Genomic DNA, 13,310 nt, shown 5'->3' with positions numbered 1-13,310 from the left:
CACCATGGATTCTAGCTTTAGCTTGGCGACCCCTAAGTTTCCTAGCCAGGAGGCGACCAGACCTTGTTGCCAAACACATAAAACTTCTGGTTTAATTTAAAAAGGTTCCTCGAGACTAATCTAAGGGAACAAGCATTCAGTTTTCCTCGAGCGTTAAGTAGAGAGTTAAGGATTTGTGTATTTCCCGGATTAGATTTATGTTCCTCCTCTAGCCTGATCACATCAGACTCACATTGCCTAGCTTCTGCAGCTTGAGCTCTCTTAATTCTAGAAGCGACTTGAATGACTGACCCTCTAATTACTGCTTTTAATGTGCACCAACGGTTAAAGGTACTAGTGTCCCTCGGGTCATTGACGGGCAAGTAATCCAGTAAAGCAGTCTTAATGGTTTTACAAGCTTCTGGGTTAGTCAGAGTTTGGGGACCCAGTCGCCAGGGACTCGGGGACACTCTGCGGGAGTTCGCCTCATATTTAATCAGTAGGGGGGAGTGATCGGACCACGTCATTGGTAAGATGCGGGCCTTGATAATAGACTGTAGGGTCCACTTGTCAGTTAAGATTCAGTCTATTCTAGAGTATGTGCGATGAGGATTAGAAAAGAAAGTGTAGTCTCGCACCGATGGATTCCTGGCTCTCTAAGCATCAAATAAACCATATTCCCCTAAGAAATTACAAAACCCTAAAGATTGGGAGGAAGGGGAGGCAGACTGGGAGCGACCACCAACAGAGTGAGATTTATCAATTTTAGCATCAATCACCATATTAAAATCACCCATTATGATAACAGAACTTAAGTTGCCCTGAGTTAGGGGCATAACATGAGACCAACGTTACAGTAGAATCTTCCAATTTGCCAGTCAATACTAAGTATCTACCTTCCGGATCTGCAATCTGGGACTCGACAATAAGGGAGATTTTAGCGGATACCAATATAGCCACACCCGCCTTTTTAAGAGGTCCATTCGCCATATAGCACTGTGGGAATCTGTTGTCAAAGAATTTGGGCGGCGCAGATTTAATAAAGTGCGTCTCCTGTAATGCTAAAATATCTGCTTTCATTTTAAAGAAAGAAGTTAAGGCAAGCCTCCGTTTCTGGGGGGAGTTCAGCCCCTTAGCATTTAAGGAAATTAAATTCACCATAGAGCAGTCCGGAAGGTAGATAATGACTCAGCGTATATTGAGTAACCCGGGATAGGGGGGAGGGTAGGGAAACGAGAGGGAGGACACCAAACACATGGGCAGGGAACACAAAGACATGACAGAACGGCTCTATACAGAGTTGAAGTGAAGCGCCAAGAACAAGGCGCCACACCAGGCATTCTAAGGGGGGGGGGGGGAAGTAGTGTCGATATAACAACATAACAGAGGTCATATATTAGTAACATGGGAAACAAAAGTAGAAACAGTCAAAAGAAGCATTCAGACGAGTACATTAAGGCCTAGTAAGCCAGGCCAGGGGCATAAGCAGTGGCACTCTAGACATACTACTACTGATCAGGAGCTTCTACAGAAATGTCCAGAAACTACTGTGCTGTGGGTAAACCCCTAATCAGGGCACCAGCTGATCTCATAGTGCAGAATCATCACTCGCCCCCTTTAAGTCACTAGTATAAACAGGCAGACAGAGTAAGCTAAGAGCAACATGAGAGCCTAGATATCAGGCTAAAACTTGAATAGTAGACTGAATCTCGTAACATAAAACAGGTAGTAAGCAAGGCGCTGCAGATCTCTCACTTCTCCACCACCGACCAGTCCTGCTGAAGTCAGTGTTCAGGAGAGGAGGAGGATGGAGACTCCAGCAATTTCCACCTCTGAAGCAGTTTCATCCCTTCATCAACATCAGATATGGCAACAGTGGAACCGTCTCTGGAAATGAGTAACTTTGTGGGGAATCCCCATCTGTACAAGATATTGGCTTTTTCGGAGCACACTGGTTATTGGGTGAAAAGAGCGTCGCTTATTCAGCGTATCTCTGGATAGGTCACCGAAGAGTTGTAAGGAGCCCAAAGCTTCAGCAGTGTCAGAGGAGGGCCTAGCAGCTTTTAACAGGGCTTCTTTAATATGGAAGAAATGGACGCGCATCAAGACGTCTCTAGGGGCATCCTCAGGGGCCCCCCTGGGTTTGGATAGTCTGTGAATCCTGTCAAGAAGGAGGTCTGAGCTAGCAGCCGAAGGAAGGAGTTTCCTGAAAACGTCTATGGTGAAGTCATGGAGACTGCTGTTGGACACATTCTTGGGAACTCCTCTTAGTTTCAGGTTATTCCGTCGAGATCTGTCCTCCAGGTCGCTGATTTTATCTCGCAAAGCCGCCACTTCATTCTCCTGGGCCGCATGAGCATCTATAAGTGTGTTGTGAGAGCCGACCACCTCGCCCATTTTGGTCTCTAGGGAGTGTGTGTGGTCGCCCAGATCATCAATTGACCTTTGACACGCTTGGAATGAAGCCCGGAATTCCGTCGTCATGTCTTCTTTAAACTGGTAGAGAAGCTGTTTTAAGGTTCCTACTGTCAGAGCGGCAGTGTCCTCAGTCCCCGGGGTCGCCAAAGGATCTGTAAGGGAAGAACAGGAGGGGGCACCAGTACTCAGGGGCTGAGGGCTGACCGTAGAAGATTCGGTGGCTGAAGGTCCCTGATTCATCGCGCGACGTGGTGACGGTTTGAAGAAGGGCACCTGAGAGACAGTCTTTGACATTTTACTCCTCTTGGACGGCATAACTTGATAACAGTGGGACTCAGAGGGGGAGAGTACCTCTCCGGTGTGCGCTGAAAACTATAGTATCCAAGTGAGTCTTCCGCTGGAAGCTATTATATATAGGAAGGCCTTGCCATATTTAAGTAGACACCGTGGGGTGGTACGGATTAGGGGACTAGCATGGTGGGTATATCCCTGCAGCCATGGTCATAGTTTAATGGATCTGCAGCAGATTGACAGGCAGAGTAAAGGGTCAGAAGCCTGCAGTGTAGATCAACTTAAAAGACCCCAGTCATGCCCTTCAGCAATACTGTGAAGCATATACTGCACCTCAGAGGGGATTACAGTGGCCTTCTCCCACAGCTCTCCCAGGGGTATAGGAGAGGAGCTGATGCCACATCCAATATGGCCGCCGCTAAAAGTGATTTCTTATAGAGAATTGTTTTTGGTTTTAGAAGCTTAAGAATGTGATGTTGACAGTATAATGGAGCAAGGACAGACACCTAGACTCCACAAACATCAATTATATGGGAACAGGGCCACACATGCGTAGACCCCAAGGCCACTAAATCTCTACCTAGTAACAAGGACGTTGGGTATTGGGTTAATTATGACATCATGATTGAAAGCAGAGCTTGCCAATAAGACTCAATGCTTATGAGTAATTAATTGATGTGATTAAGGTTTATATATCAGAGTTAGAAAAGGAGGAGGGAGGCATTCGAGGAAGAACAAGCAAGCATGGGGGGCTGGAGGTAACTATGAAGGAGGTTTAATCATGGCTGATCACTGTCCTTGAAAGGTGTCCATTTTGATTTGATTTAGAATTACTATTTAAGTATTAGCTAATACATTTTATGTTTCTTGTGTTAGTCTGCATTTGCAGATACCTGTAATGAAGCTATTTTTCAAGTAAAGCATTGTCATACATTTTATAACGAGGTTGTGTTGGTGTGCAATCATTTCAGCGTTGCCGTTATATTTAAAGGTAATAAAGTAAATATATACAAGTTTGGGTTATCAATCATATCTAATCATTATCAATCATATCTAAGCGTTATCAATTTATATGGCTTCTCTCCTGTGTGACTCCTCTGATGTTGGACAAGATCTGACTTCTGGAAAAAACATTTGCTGCATTCAGAACATTAATATGGCTTCTCTCCTGTGTGACTCCTCTGATGTAGGACAAGAAGTGACTTCTGGGAAAAACATTTGCTGCATTCAGAACATTTATATGGCTTCTCTCCTGTGTGACTCCTCTGATGTAGGACAAGATGTGACTTCTTGGAAAAACATTTGCTGCATTCAGAACATTTATATGGCTTCTCTCCTGTGTGACTCCTCTGATGTAGGACAAGATGTGACTTCTGGGAAAAACATTTGCTGCATTCAGAACATTTATATGGCTTCTCTCCTGTGTGACTCCTCTGATGTCGGACAAGAAGTGACTTCAGGGAAAAACATTTGCTGCACTCAGAACATTTATATGGTTTCTCTCCTGTGTGACTCCTCTGATGTAGGACAAGATGTGACTTCTGGGAAAAAGATTTGCTGCATTCAGAACATTTATATGGCTTCTCTCCTGTGTGATTCCTCTGATGTAGGACAAGAAGTGAATTCTGGGAAAAAAATTTGCTGCATTCAGAACATTTATATGGCTTCTCTCCTGTGTGACTACTCTGATGTTGAACAAGATGTGACTTATGGGAAAAACATTTGCTGCATTCAGAACATTTATATGGCTTCTCTCCTGTGTGATTCCTCTGATGTACTACAAGAAGTGAATTCTGGGAAAAACATTTGCTGCATTCAGAACATTTATATGGCTTCTCTCCTGTGTGACTCCTCTGATGTAGGACGAGATGTGACTCCTGGGAAAAACATTTGCTGCATTCAGAACATTTATATGGTTTCTCTCCTGTGTGACTCCTCTGATGTCGGACAAGATGTGACTCCTGGGAAAAACATTTGCTGCATTCAGAGCATTTATATGGTTTCTCTCCTGTGTGACTCCTCTGATGTAGGACAAGATGTGACTTCTGGGAAAAACATTTGCTGCATTCAGAACATTTATATGGCTTCTCTCCTGTGTGACTCCTCTGATGTAGGACAAGCTGTGACTTCTGGGAAAAACATTTGCTGCATTCAGAACATTTATATGGCTTCTCTCCTGTGTGACTCCTCTGATGTTGGAGAAGAAGTGACTTCCGGGAAAAACATTTGCTGCATTCAGAACATTTATATGGTTTCTCTCCTGTGTGACTCCTCTGATGTATGAGAAGCTGTGATTTACATGTAAAGCCTTTGTCACACTCAGAGCACACATATGGTTTCTCTCCTGTGTGACTCCTCTGATGTGTCAGAAGCTGTGATTTATATGTAAAGCCTTTGTCACACTCAGAACACACATGTGGTTTCTCTCCTGTGTGACTCCTCTGATGTATGAGAAGCTGTGATTTACATGTAAAGCCTTTGTCACACTCAGAGCACACATGTGGTTTCTCTCCTGTGTGACTCCTCTGATGTCTGAGAAGCTGTGATTTACATGTAAAGCCTTTGTCACACTCAGAGCACACATGTGGTTTCTTTCCTGTGAGACTCATCATGTATGAGGTGAGAACAAATTAGTTGCTGAAGGTTTCTTCTTTCCAGAAAATAAAATTGTGTTTGTTCCTCCTCCTGAGGTATAAGGAGATATGATGTATTTAGTTGGCTTGATCGGAGAACAATTTCCCTTTTTACATTGTCTTCATTTGAATCCTGCTCCTTATATGTCCTGTAAGAAAATGAATATATAAAAACATAATGGTTACCAGGATAACTACTTATATTGTATTGTATTGTAAATTGTATTGTATTGTAAACTAGGCAGGTGGGGGAGGGTATAGTATTGTATTGTAAACTAGGCAGGTGGGGGAGGGTATAGTAATAAACCTTACAATACAATATTGTATTGTATTGTAAACTAGGCAGGTGGGGGAGGGTATAGTAATAAACCTTAAACCAATAAATGAGTGTAGAATAGAGGGCAAAGACAGCCACATTGTGGTGGAAGCAAGGGAAAGGGAGGAAAAAGGGAACAAGGTATAAGACAACTACTCACTCCAAACATTAACAAAACAAAGGATACCACGGGCACCGTACACTTTATTGGTACATTCTGTCTAGAATGGCAGGAAATTCAAACCATTCTCAACAAACATATCGATATTTTGAAGACTTGTTACAGTGTTAGAGGAACGTATCCAAATCAGTTGGAGGAGATGTAGTAATCTAAGAGATGTCCTGGTTCATAGCCACCTTGAAAGAGTCCATGTCCCTTAAATCCAGAAAAAAGGATCCTATAAATGTGGAACCTGCAAGGCCTGTGTATTACGGTACCCACAACTTCCTATTGTGACAAATTCTATAAAACGTGGAAAATCCAAGATTACATCACATGCAACACGGTTGGTGTTGTTTATAATCTAAAATGCCCATGTAATTTACATTACATTGGCAAAACAAAAAGACCGTTACATAGAAGGCTGATCGAACACATATCCAGCATCAAGAATGCAAAAAGAGATCACCTGCATGAAGCCACTTACACCGGTTGCTAAACATTTCCTTAAGTTTCATCCAGGAAACCCCAATGGACTTCAAGTTTTTGGATGCAAAAAATCTAAATGGGCATCAGAAGGGGCAACCTGGATAAGGAATCGCTAAAACAAGAGGCCAGACTTATTTTTCTGATGAATACCCGGACCACAGGTGGTCTAAATGAGGAAAATTGTTAAACAGCTTTCCTATAATTACACAAACTATGGGGCAACCTATATAACCATCATTTGGTTAGTATTTCCTAATGTAATCATCCAATTTCCAGTGTAATCATTTGTCATTGGAAATGTTCTCATGTTTAATAAATATGCATACTCTAATGAGGAAGATATGTATATCTATAAAATTTATATCAAATATTGGCTTCAAAATTCCACCAATCCCCCAACCAATTCACTGAATGACCCTAATGATTTTCAAATATGGTACACATCACCATATAATTATTCGTCATTATCACACACTCTTGTTATGATATAAATATCTCATTTATGTTAAGGTTTCATTTGATTCACACATTGTTTGCATGTTTCTCTCACCATATCATATATTTTATATTATTCCAATATCACCTAATAGATTAAATAAATGCACTAATTCGCTTTATTATAGATAAATGCACTAACTCTTCTCTTTATTAATACATAAATACACTTTCTTCTCAACTATTTCAACACAATTGATTTATTAATTGATCATCAATTTTACACACTTATTCACATTATTTTCCAATTTGTTAATAGTTTATCACATTACGGATTCATATTACCCTGTAGACCACCTCATTACTGAGTACTATATCAAACGTCATCTTTTTTTAATACATCTATCTCTTTTTTATTTAATCATGAGGCACGGTGTCCATTTTTATTATCAATGCAATTATATCTATCTCACACAGAGACTGTTCTACACAGCTAACAAATCTCCATCTATACAATATATACACTCATCATGAGATTACCTTTATTATTTATTTATTTATTATAGTTGATTAAAACTAAGGTCCTACTCCAAATTCTGTAGCAATTTATAGAGGTGAGAAAATATATTCTAATAACTGAACATACGACTCAATTTCTGAGCGAGAGAATACGACACCAAGGGTGACATTAAATAGGATGTGATTTTTTTCACACTTTCAAAATCGCCCATGAGGTGCGTATTCTGGAAAAAAAGTGCGATAAAGTTCGTTAATGGGCGATTTTTAGGCATGAAAATGTGCGATTTTTAGGCATGAAAATGTGCGAATTTGAGGTAATGTGCGAATTTATGTTTATAAAAAACAAAACGTCGTGAGGTCCCCCCTCTTGAGGATATCCAGCCCCGGGCTCATTGAGCCGGACCTGGTTCCAAAAATACTGGGGACAAAAAGCATAGGGATCCCCTTTATTTCTGAAACCAGCCACGGATTCTTGGACCGGTCCTGGTTCCAAAAATATGGGGGACAAAAAATCTGGGGGTCCCCCATATTTTGAAACCAGCACCGGGCTCCAACAGCCCGCGGTGTCATGCCACAGCCAGAGGACACTTTTTATATAAGGTCCCCCGGCTGAAACATGAGCACCGTGGCTGGTCAGCCTTGGACGAGGTACCTGGAGGAGTGGGGATCCCCATCCAGGGCTGAAGCCTGGCGCTGTCACCGGCGTCCATGGCCAGTGGACGCCGGCCTGATAGGGTTACAACTCACATAACTAAAATTGCTTTATGCAGGAGAACTAAAAGTGCCAGCAGACCTCCCCCGCATGCTGGGACTTGGAGAACCACAAGTTTCAGCATGCGGGGCATTAATGGGCCCACTGGGACTTGTAATCCACCTGTAAAAAGAATGTTAAAATAAAACACGCACAAACAGAAAAGTATTACTTTATTTCACACACAAACACAAACCTCACTTTTACACCAATATACTTACCAATCCAGGATCCAGCACTGGTCTCCCTTCTGCATAGCCAGCTCACCCCGCACTGACAGCCTGCTTTCTCCGGCGCAGCTAACAGTCTCTGTAGTGCTGTCCCAGTGCTATAGAGGCTGATAGCGTCATTGGCCAATGCGTCTCCATGGTGTGTGCATACCTTGAGAAAGCCTCTTCTGGTGAAACAATCGTCCGGTGAAACGATCGTCAATGAAGCCCAGACGTCTGTCACACGGTGTCCTCCACAGCAGGGTTTCGGTGAAAGCCTCAGGCTCCATCCGTGGCCGGACGGCCAGGTACACTCATACTTCTCCTCCCCACTCTCCCCAGCCGCTCTCTTTCTCTGTGTAGGACGGGCACCAACCCCGATCCCACCTGCATACCCCACACTCCCTGTCCTCCTTCCACAACCGGGCTGCTGGCCGTGTGCCGCTCATACTCCACCACTGCGGCACTTGTCAGCAGGAAGCTAACCCCCTCAGCGAAGGACAAGATTTGGGATAAAATCACAGATGAAGTGAATAAGGTGGCACCACAGTACAGGGATATAAAGTGTGTGTGGAAAAGGCAAGTGTGTGTTTTTAACTCATATGTATTTGTTTGGGTCACAACAAAAAAAAACTATACATCTTTTAGGACAAAGGTGTGTTTGTTGATATGTCGTTAGTTCATTTAGACATGTGAGCAAATTTATGTAAGGGAGTGCTGTCTAGGTGGTGTGATTCTGACACCTTGCACCATGTACAAGATGTGTATATGTCATGGTTCAGCCATAATTATGTGTGCAAAAAAGAGTGCAAATAAATATGTTTGCATTTTGAACATGACCCACAAAGTAAAATGTTATGTGGGGTAACTCACCTTACTGTAACATGTCCAAAACTGTGGCCGTTAAACATGTGGATTATGTTTCCCTTCAATTAGTTGCAATATTTGATAGTTTAATGCTGTGTTATGGAGTCCACAATCAGGAAGCAGCAAAATTATATTGAGTCCGATCATACCAGCCACAATGCTAACTTTTCACTACTAACGCAGTGTGGTAACTGAGACCATTACATATGTAGTTGCTTTACATTTATTTTTCCATTTTTTTAAGGTAGCAGGACTTCAAATGTGCCCTGAAGAGGAAGCTGAGTGGACGGTGCACAGCCAGACCACCGGGGGGGGCGGGCCCTATCCTTCCCATCTTGAGCTGACCTCCCTGGATCTGCTGTCTCAGAACACACTTGTGTAGTTTCACGGCACCAGCAATCCATACGCCAGAATGACATTCTGCAGAGATTGCCTGCACCACCAGGGCACTTTTTTGCGGCCCTTGCAGCCAATAATCTAGCTGCCCCACCCCGTGCTGCCAGAAGGGACCCACCACCACCCCCATACTTCCCCCCCAACCCCACGGGCCAACGAGGGTGCCACCTATTGACTTTACAAAGCAGAAAAGAGAATAAATAGCAGAGCGCTGGAAAAAGTGCTGTGTCCTTGCTGCCGTCTAGGGGGGATACTCAACCCCTCTTAAAAAGGATACCAATAGAAAAAAGTAGGCGGCGCTAAAGGACACCGAAGACACACATTTTTATAAAAAAATACAAATTTATTTAACAATAATCACAATAAACAATTAATTATAAAACTGAAAACACCGGCCGGTGATTTGTAAGGTTAAGAAAACCTATTGGTGCATAAGTAACGATTTTTAAAGCATCTCCAGATATACTGGATGCAATTTGCACAGCCCAGCAGAGGTTGTATGGTACTATTGATATCCCATATAAAGCACATATATTATTGCAAAGCTTTATCAGCAAAACATAGGATTAGTTACTGGCAGTCTTTTGTGCAAAGCAATGTTAGTCTGGTGTTAGAGGCTTAAATAGCGTTTTAGGCAGACATACTTCTTTTAAGCACAGGCAAGGGTTAATTTCCAGCCAAACATTCTAACTCAGTCATTAGAGCCACATAAAAGCTTGAAGATGTTAAAAAGCTTTGTAATTGAATGAATGCAGAAAGGGTATACTTATGCTCCGTTTGTAATCCACTGTTAGGGGAGTTGATTCTATTGCCCACGCCTGGAGAGGGTTCACGGCTGTTTGCGCTGTCAGCCTTATCTCGAACACGCTGCTCCGGCTTCCGGGTCTCCCAGCAGGGTGCTTTCAAAGTGTCAATTGACAAGATAGAGTTTTCCTGTGACGCGTTTCCCCACCTCTTGGAGTGTCAGCGGCTTCCTCATTCTGAGGAAGCCGCTGACACTCCAAGAGGCGGGGAAACGCGTCACAGGAAAACTCTATCTTGTCAATTGACACTTTGAAAGCACCCTGCTGGGAGACCCGGAAGCCGGAGCAGCGTGTTCGAGATAAGGCTGACAGCGCAAACAGCCGTGAACCCTCTCCAGGCGTGGGCAATAGAATCAACTCCCCTAACAGTGGATTACAAACGGAGCATAAGTATACCCTTTCTGCATTCATTCAATTACAAAGCTTTTTAACATCTTCAAGCTTTTATGTGGCTCTAATGACTGAGTTAGAATGTTTGGCTGGAAATTAACCCTTGCCTGTGCTTAAAAGAAGTATGTCTGCCTAAAACGCTATTTAAGCCTCTAACACCAGACTAACATTGCTTTACACAAAAGACTGCCAGTAACTAATCCTATGTTTTGCTGATAAAGCTTTGCAATAATATATGTGCTTTATATGGGATATCAATAGTACCATACAACCTCTGCTGGGCTGTGCAAATTGCATCCAGTATATCTGGAGATGCTTTAAAAATCGTTACTTATGCACCAATAGGTTTTCTTAACCTTACAAATCACCGGCCGGTGTTTTCAGTTTTATAATTAATTGTTTATTGTGATTATTGTTAAATAAATTTGTATTTTTTTTATAAAACTGTGTGTCTTCGGTGTCCTTTAGCGCCGCCTACTTTTTTCTATTGGTACCTATTGACTTTGTCTGTTTTTGTACCAAATCTTGTCCTTTGTTGTGGAGGGCCACTTCCTGTGGGCAAACTCGTTCTATTCCCGTGCACAGGGTACCAAAATTCCAAGTTCTCCCTCTATAAATGCAAGGTCTTGGTTCGATGTCCTGTAACCTGGCTAGCATAATTATTTGATGATGCAGATCCTATGCTGGGGTGGACTTTCATTTCAGCATGCAGCTGTTGTGCCCCAGATGTTTCAGTTCATTTTGTCCTGTCTGATTTTATTTTTATTTTGTATATTCATTTCCCAAACTTTATTTATTTTGTGTGCTTTGAAGCCTAACAGCAAAACCAATTAAAAGAAGTTAAGTAACCAAGTTTGATGTGAAATGTTTTCTATGCAGTCTTGCACATAAATGTATTAATTGTGTCCGTCTGTCACACCCAAATTGTGTCGGGTATTGAGGTGGATGAAGTCATGGGTTTGTGTGACATTTTTCGGAGAGGAATAAACATGTGTGCACAGTTCTTAAACAGCAGTGATGGATGGTGACAGTGAGTGGCAGAGGGCCAGATGTCTGTTTCCTCCTAAAGTGTAAAAATGGAGAGTGGTAAACAGCCATCAAAACGGCTCCCAAATTCCATGTTACAGAGTGGTGGGCAGATGTAGGAAGCCTTAACCAGAGATCCAGTGGATGTTGGTGAGTGTGGCTTGCAGTTACTCAATTGGTTAATGAAAGTAAATTGAGTGCTGCATTGCTTAGTATTGCATGCTAGTGTCAGTATTTTAGGTATGGTGCATGGTAATTTGCTTCGGTATTTATAAGGGAAGAATCTTCAGAAGATCTCCCACAGATTAAATGCTCGGCTCTTAAATGCTCCCAAACTGTATGTTTGAGTGAGGAAATAGTCAAAAATAGATTACAGAACCTAAATAGTAACAAATCTCCTGGTCCGGATGAAATACACCCAAGGATACTAAAATAATTGAGGAACCAATAAACTCAGGGGTATGGTAACAAGGGACTGGCGCATAGCTAATGTAGTACAAATATGGAAAAAAGGTAGCAAAACTAACCCTGAAAATTATAGACCAGTCAGCCTTACATCCATTGTGGGGAAATATTAGAAGGAATGATACCTTCTAATATATCTAATACCTTCTAAGGAACCTTTGCAGGAATTAATTGGCCGCTTGCAAGCCCTCGAGAAGGGTCAGCGGCAAGTGGCTCAGGCCCTGCAGGGAATCTCCCAGCATCAGGACACTCTTCAAGCATCATTGCCTCAAGCTTCGCTGACTCCTCCTGTGATGGCTCAAGCAAGTAACCCTGTCCAACCTCCGGGTGCCCCTACCCTGCATCTGCCGACCCCGGCTAAATTTGATGGCACTCCTCAGGCCTGCAGGGGGTTTATCAACCAGTGCGATGTACATTTCTCACTCCAGCCCATGAACTTTCCCACAGATTTAACCCGTGTTGCCTACATAGTCTCGTTGCTGTCTGGGTCAGCCCTGGATTGGGCGTCTCCCCTATGGAAACGGTCAGATCCTCTGCTTACCAACTAGGTTAACTTCATTGCTGACTTTCGGAAAATAGTCGATGAACCAGGCAAGGTGACTTCAGCTGCCACTGAGATTCTGCGGGTACGCCAAGGTACCAGATCTATTGCTCAGTATGTTATACATTTTCAGACTCTAGCGTCCGAATTATCCTGGAACGAGGAAGCCTTAGTATCATCCTTCATGGCGGGACTTTCTGAATGTCTCAAAGACGAGTTGGCTACACGGGACCTTTCCAGTACCCTCACTGCCATTATTTCCCTCTGCAATAAGTTAGACCTCCGCTACCGAGAGAGACAAGTTGAAAAGTCCCGGCAAGAACGGAGTCGATCGATGACCACTCCAAGACTAGACTCAGTCCCATCCTCCGCTTCTGGTTGCATGCAGGTTAATAGGGCCCACTTGTCTCCTGAAGAACGACAACGAAGGCAACGCCAAAATCTTTGGCTCTACTGTGGGGAAAATGGGCATCTTTTTTTTTTTAATTTCCATATGTTTTTATTTCATTTTTCAGAATACACACAATTCACACAGTCCCCCCCATATCCCCAATCAGTTACTTGGATCCTCTGTATTACATCATTATACATCAAGAGTTTTAGGAGTTTGGCGCCTCAGCAT

The 13,310-nt window shown here is 42.8% G+C and overlaps 1 protein-coding gene across 2 annotated transcripts in view; it reads right to left on the bottom strand.

The window, feature by feature from the left end:
• Positions 1-3,831: 3,831 nt before the first annotated feature.
• LOC146075992 (uncharacterized) overlaps positions 3,832-13,310 on the bottom strand; it is a 411,577-nt gene continuing 402,098 nt past the window's right edge. For both annotated transcript variants that reach the window (XM_083185748.1, XM_083185747.1), the window contains one exon: positions 3,832-5,470. In XM_083185748.1, coding sequence (XP_083041874.1) covers positions 3,840-5,300 — 1,461 coding nt within the window. In that variant the 5' untranslated portion in view covers positions 5,301-5,470 and the 3' untranslated portion in view covers positions 3,832-3,839. The remainder of the gene's footprint in view (positions 5,471-13,310) is intronic.

Source organism: Crinia signifera, chromosome 4, assembly GCF_055691185.1.
Source record: "Crinia signifera chromosome 4, ASM5569118v1, whole genome shotgun sequence".
NCBI lineage: Eukaryota > Metazoa > Chordata > Amphibia > Anura > Myobatrachidae > Crinia > Crinia signifera.
This window is presented reverse-complemented; position numbering and strand designations above follow the sequence as displayed.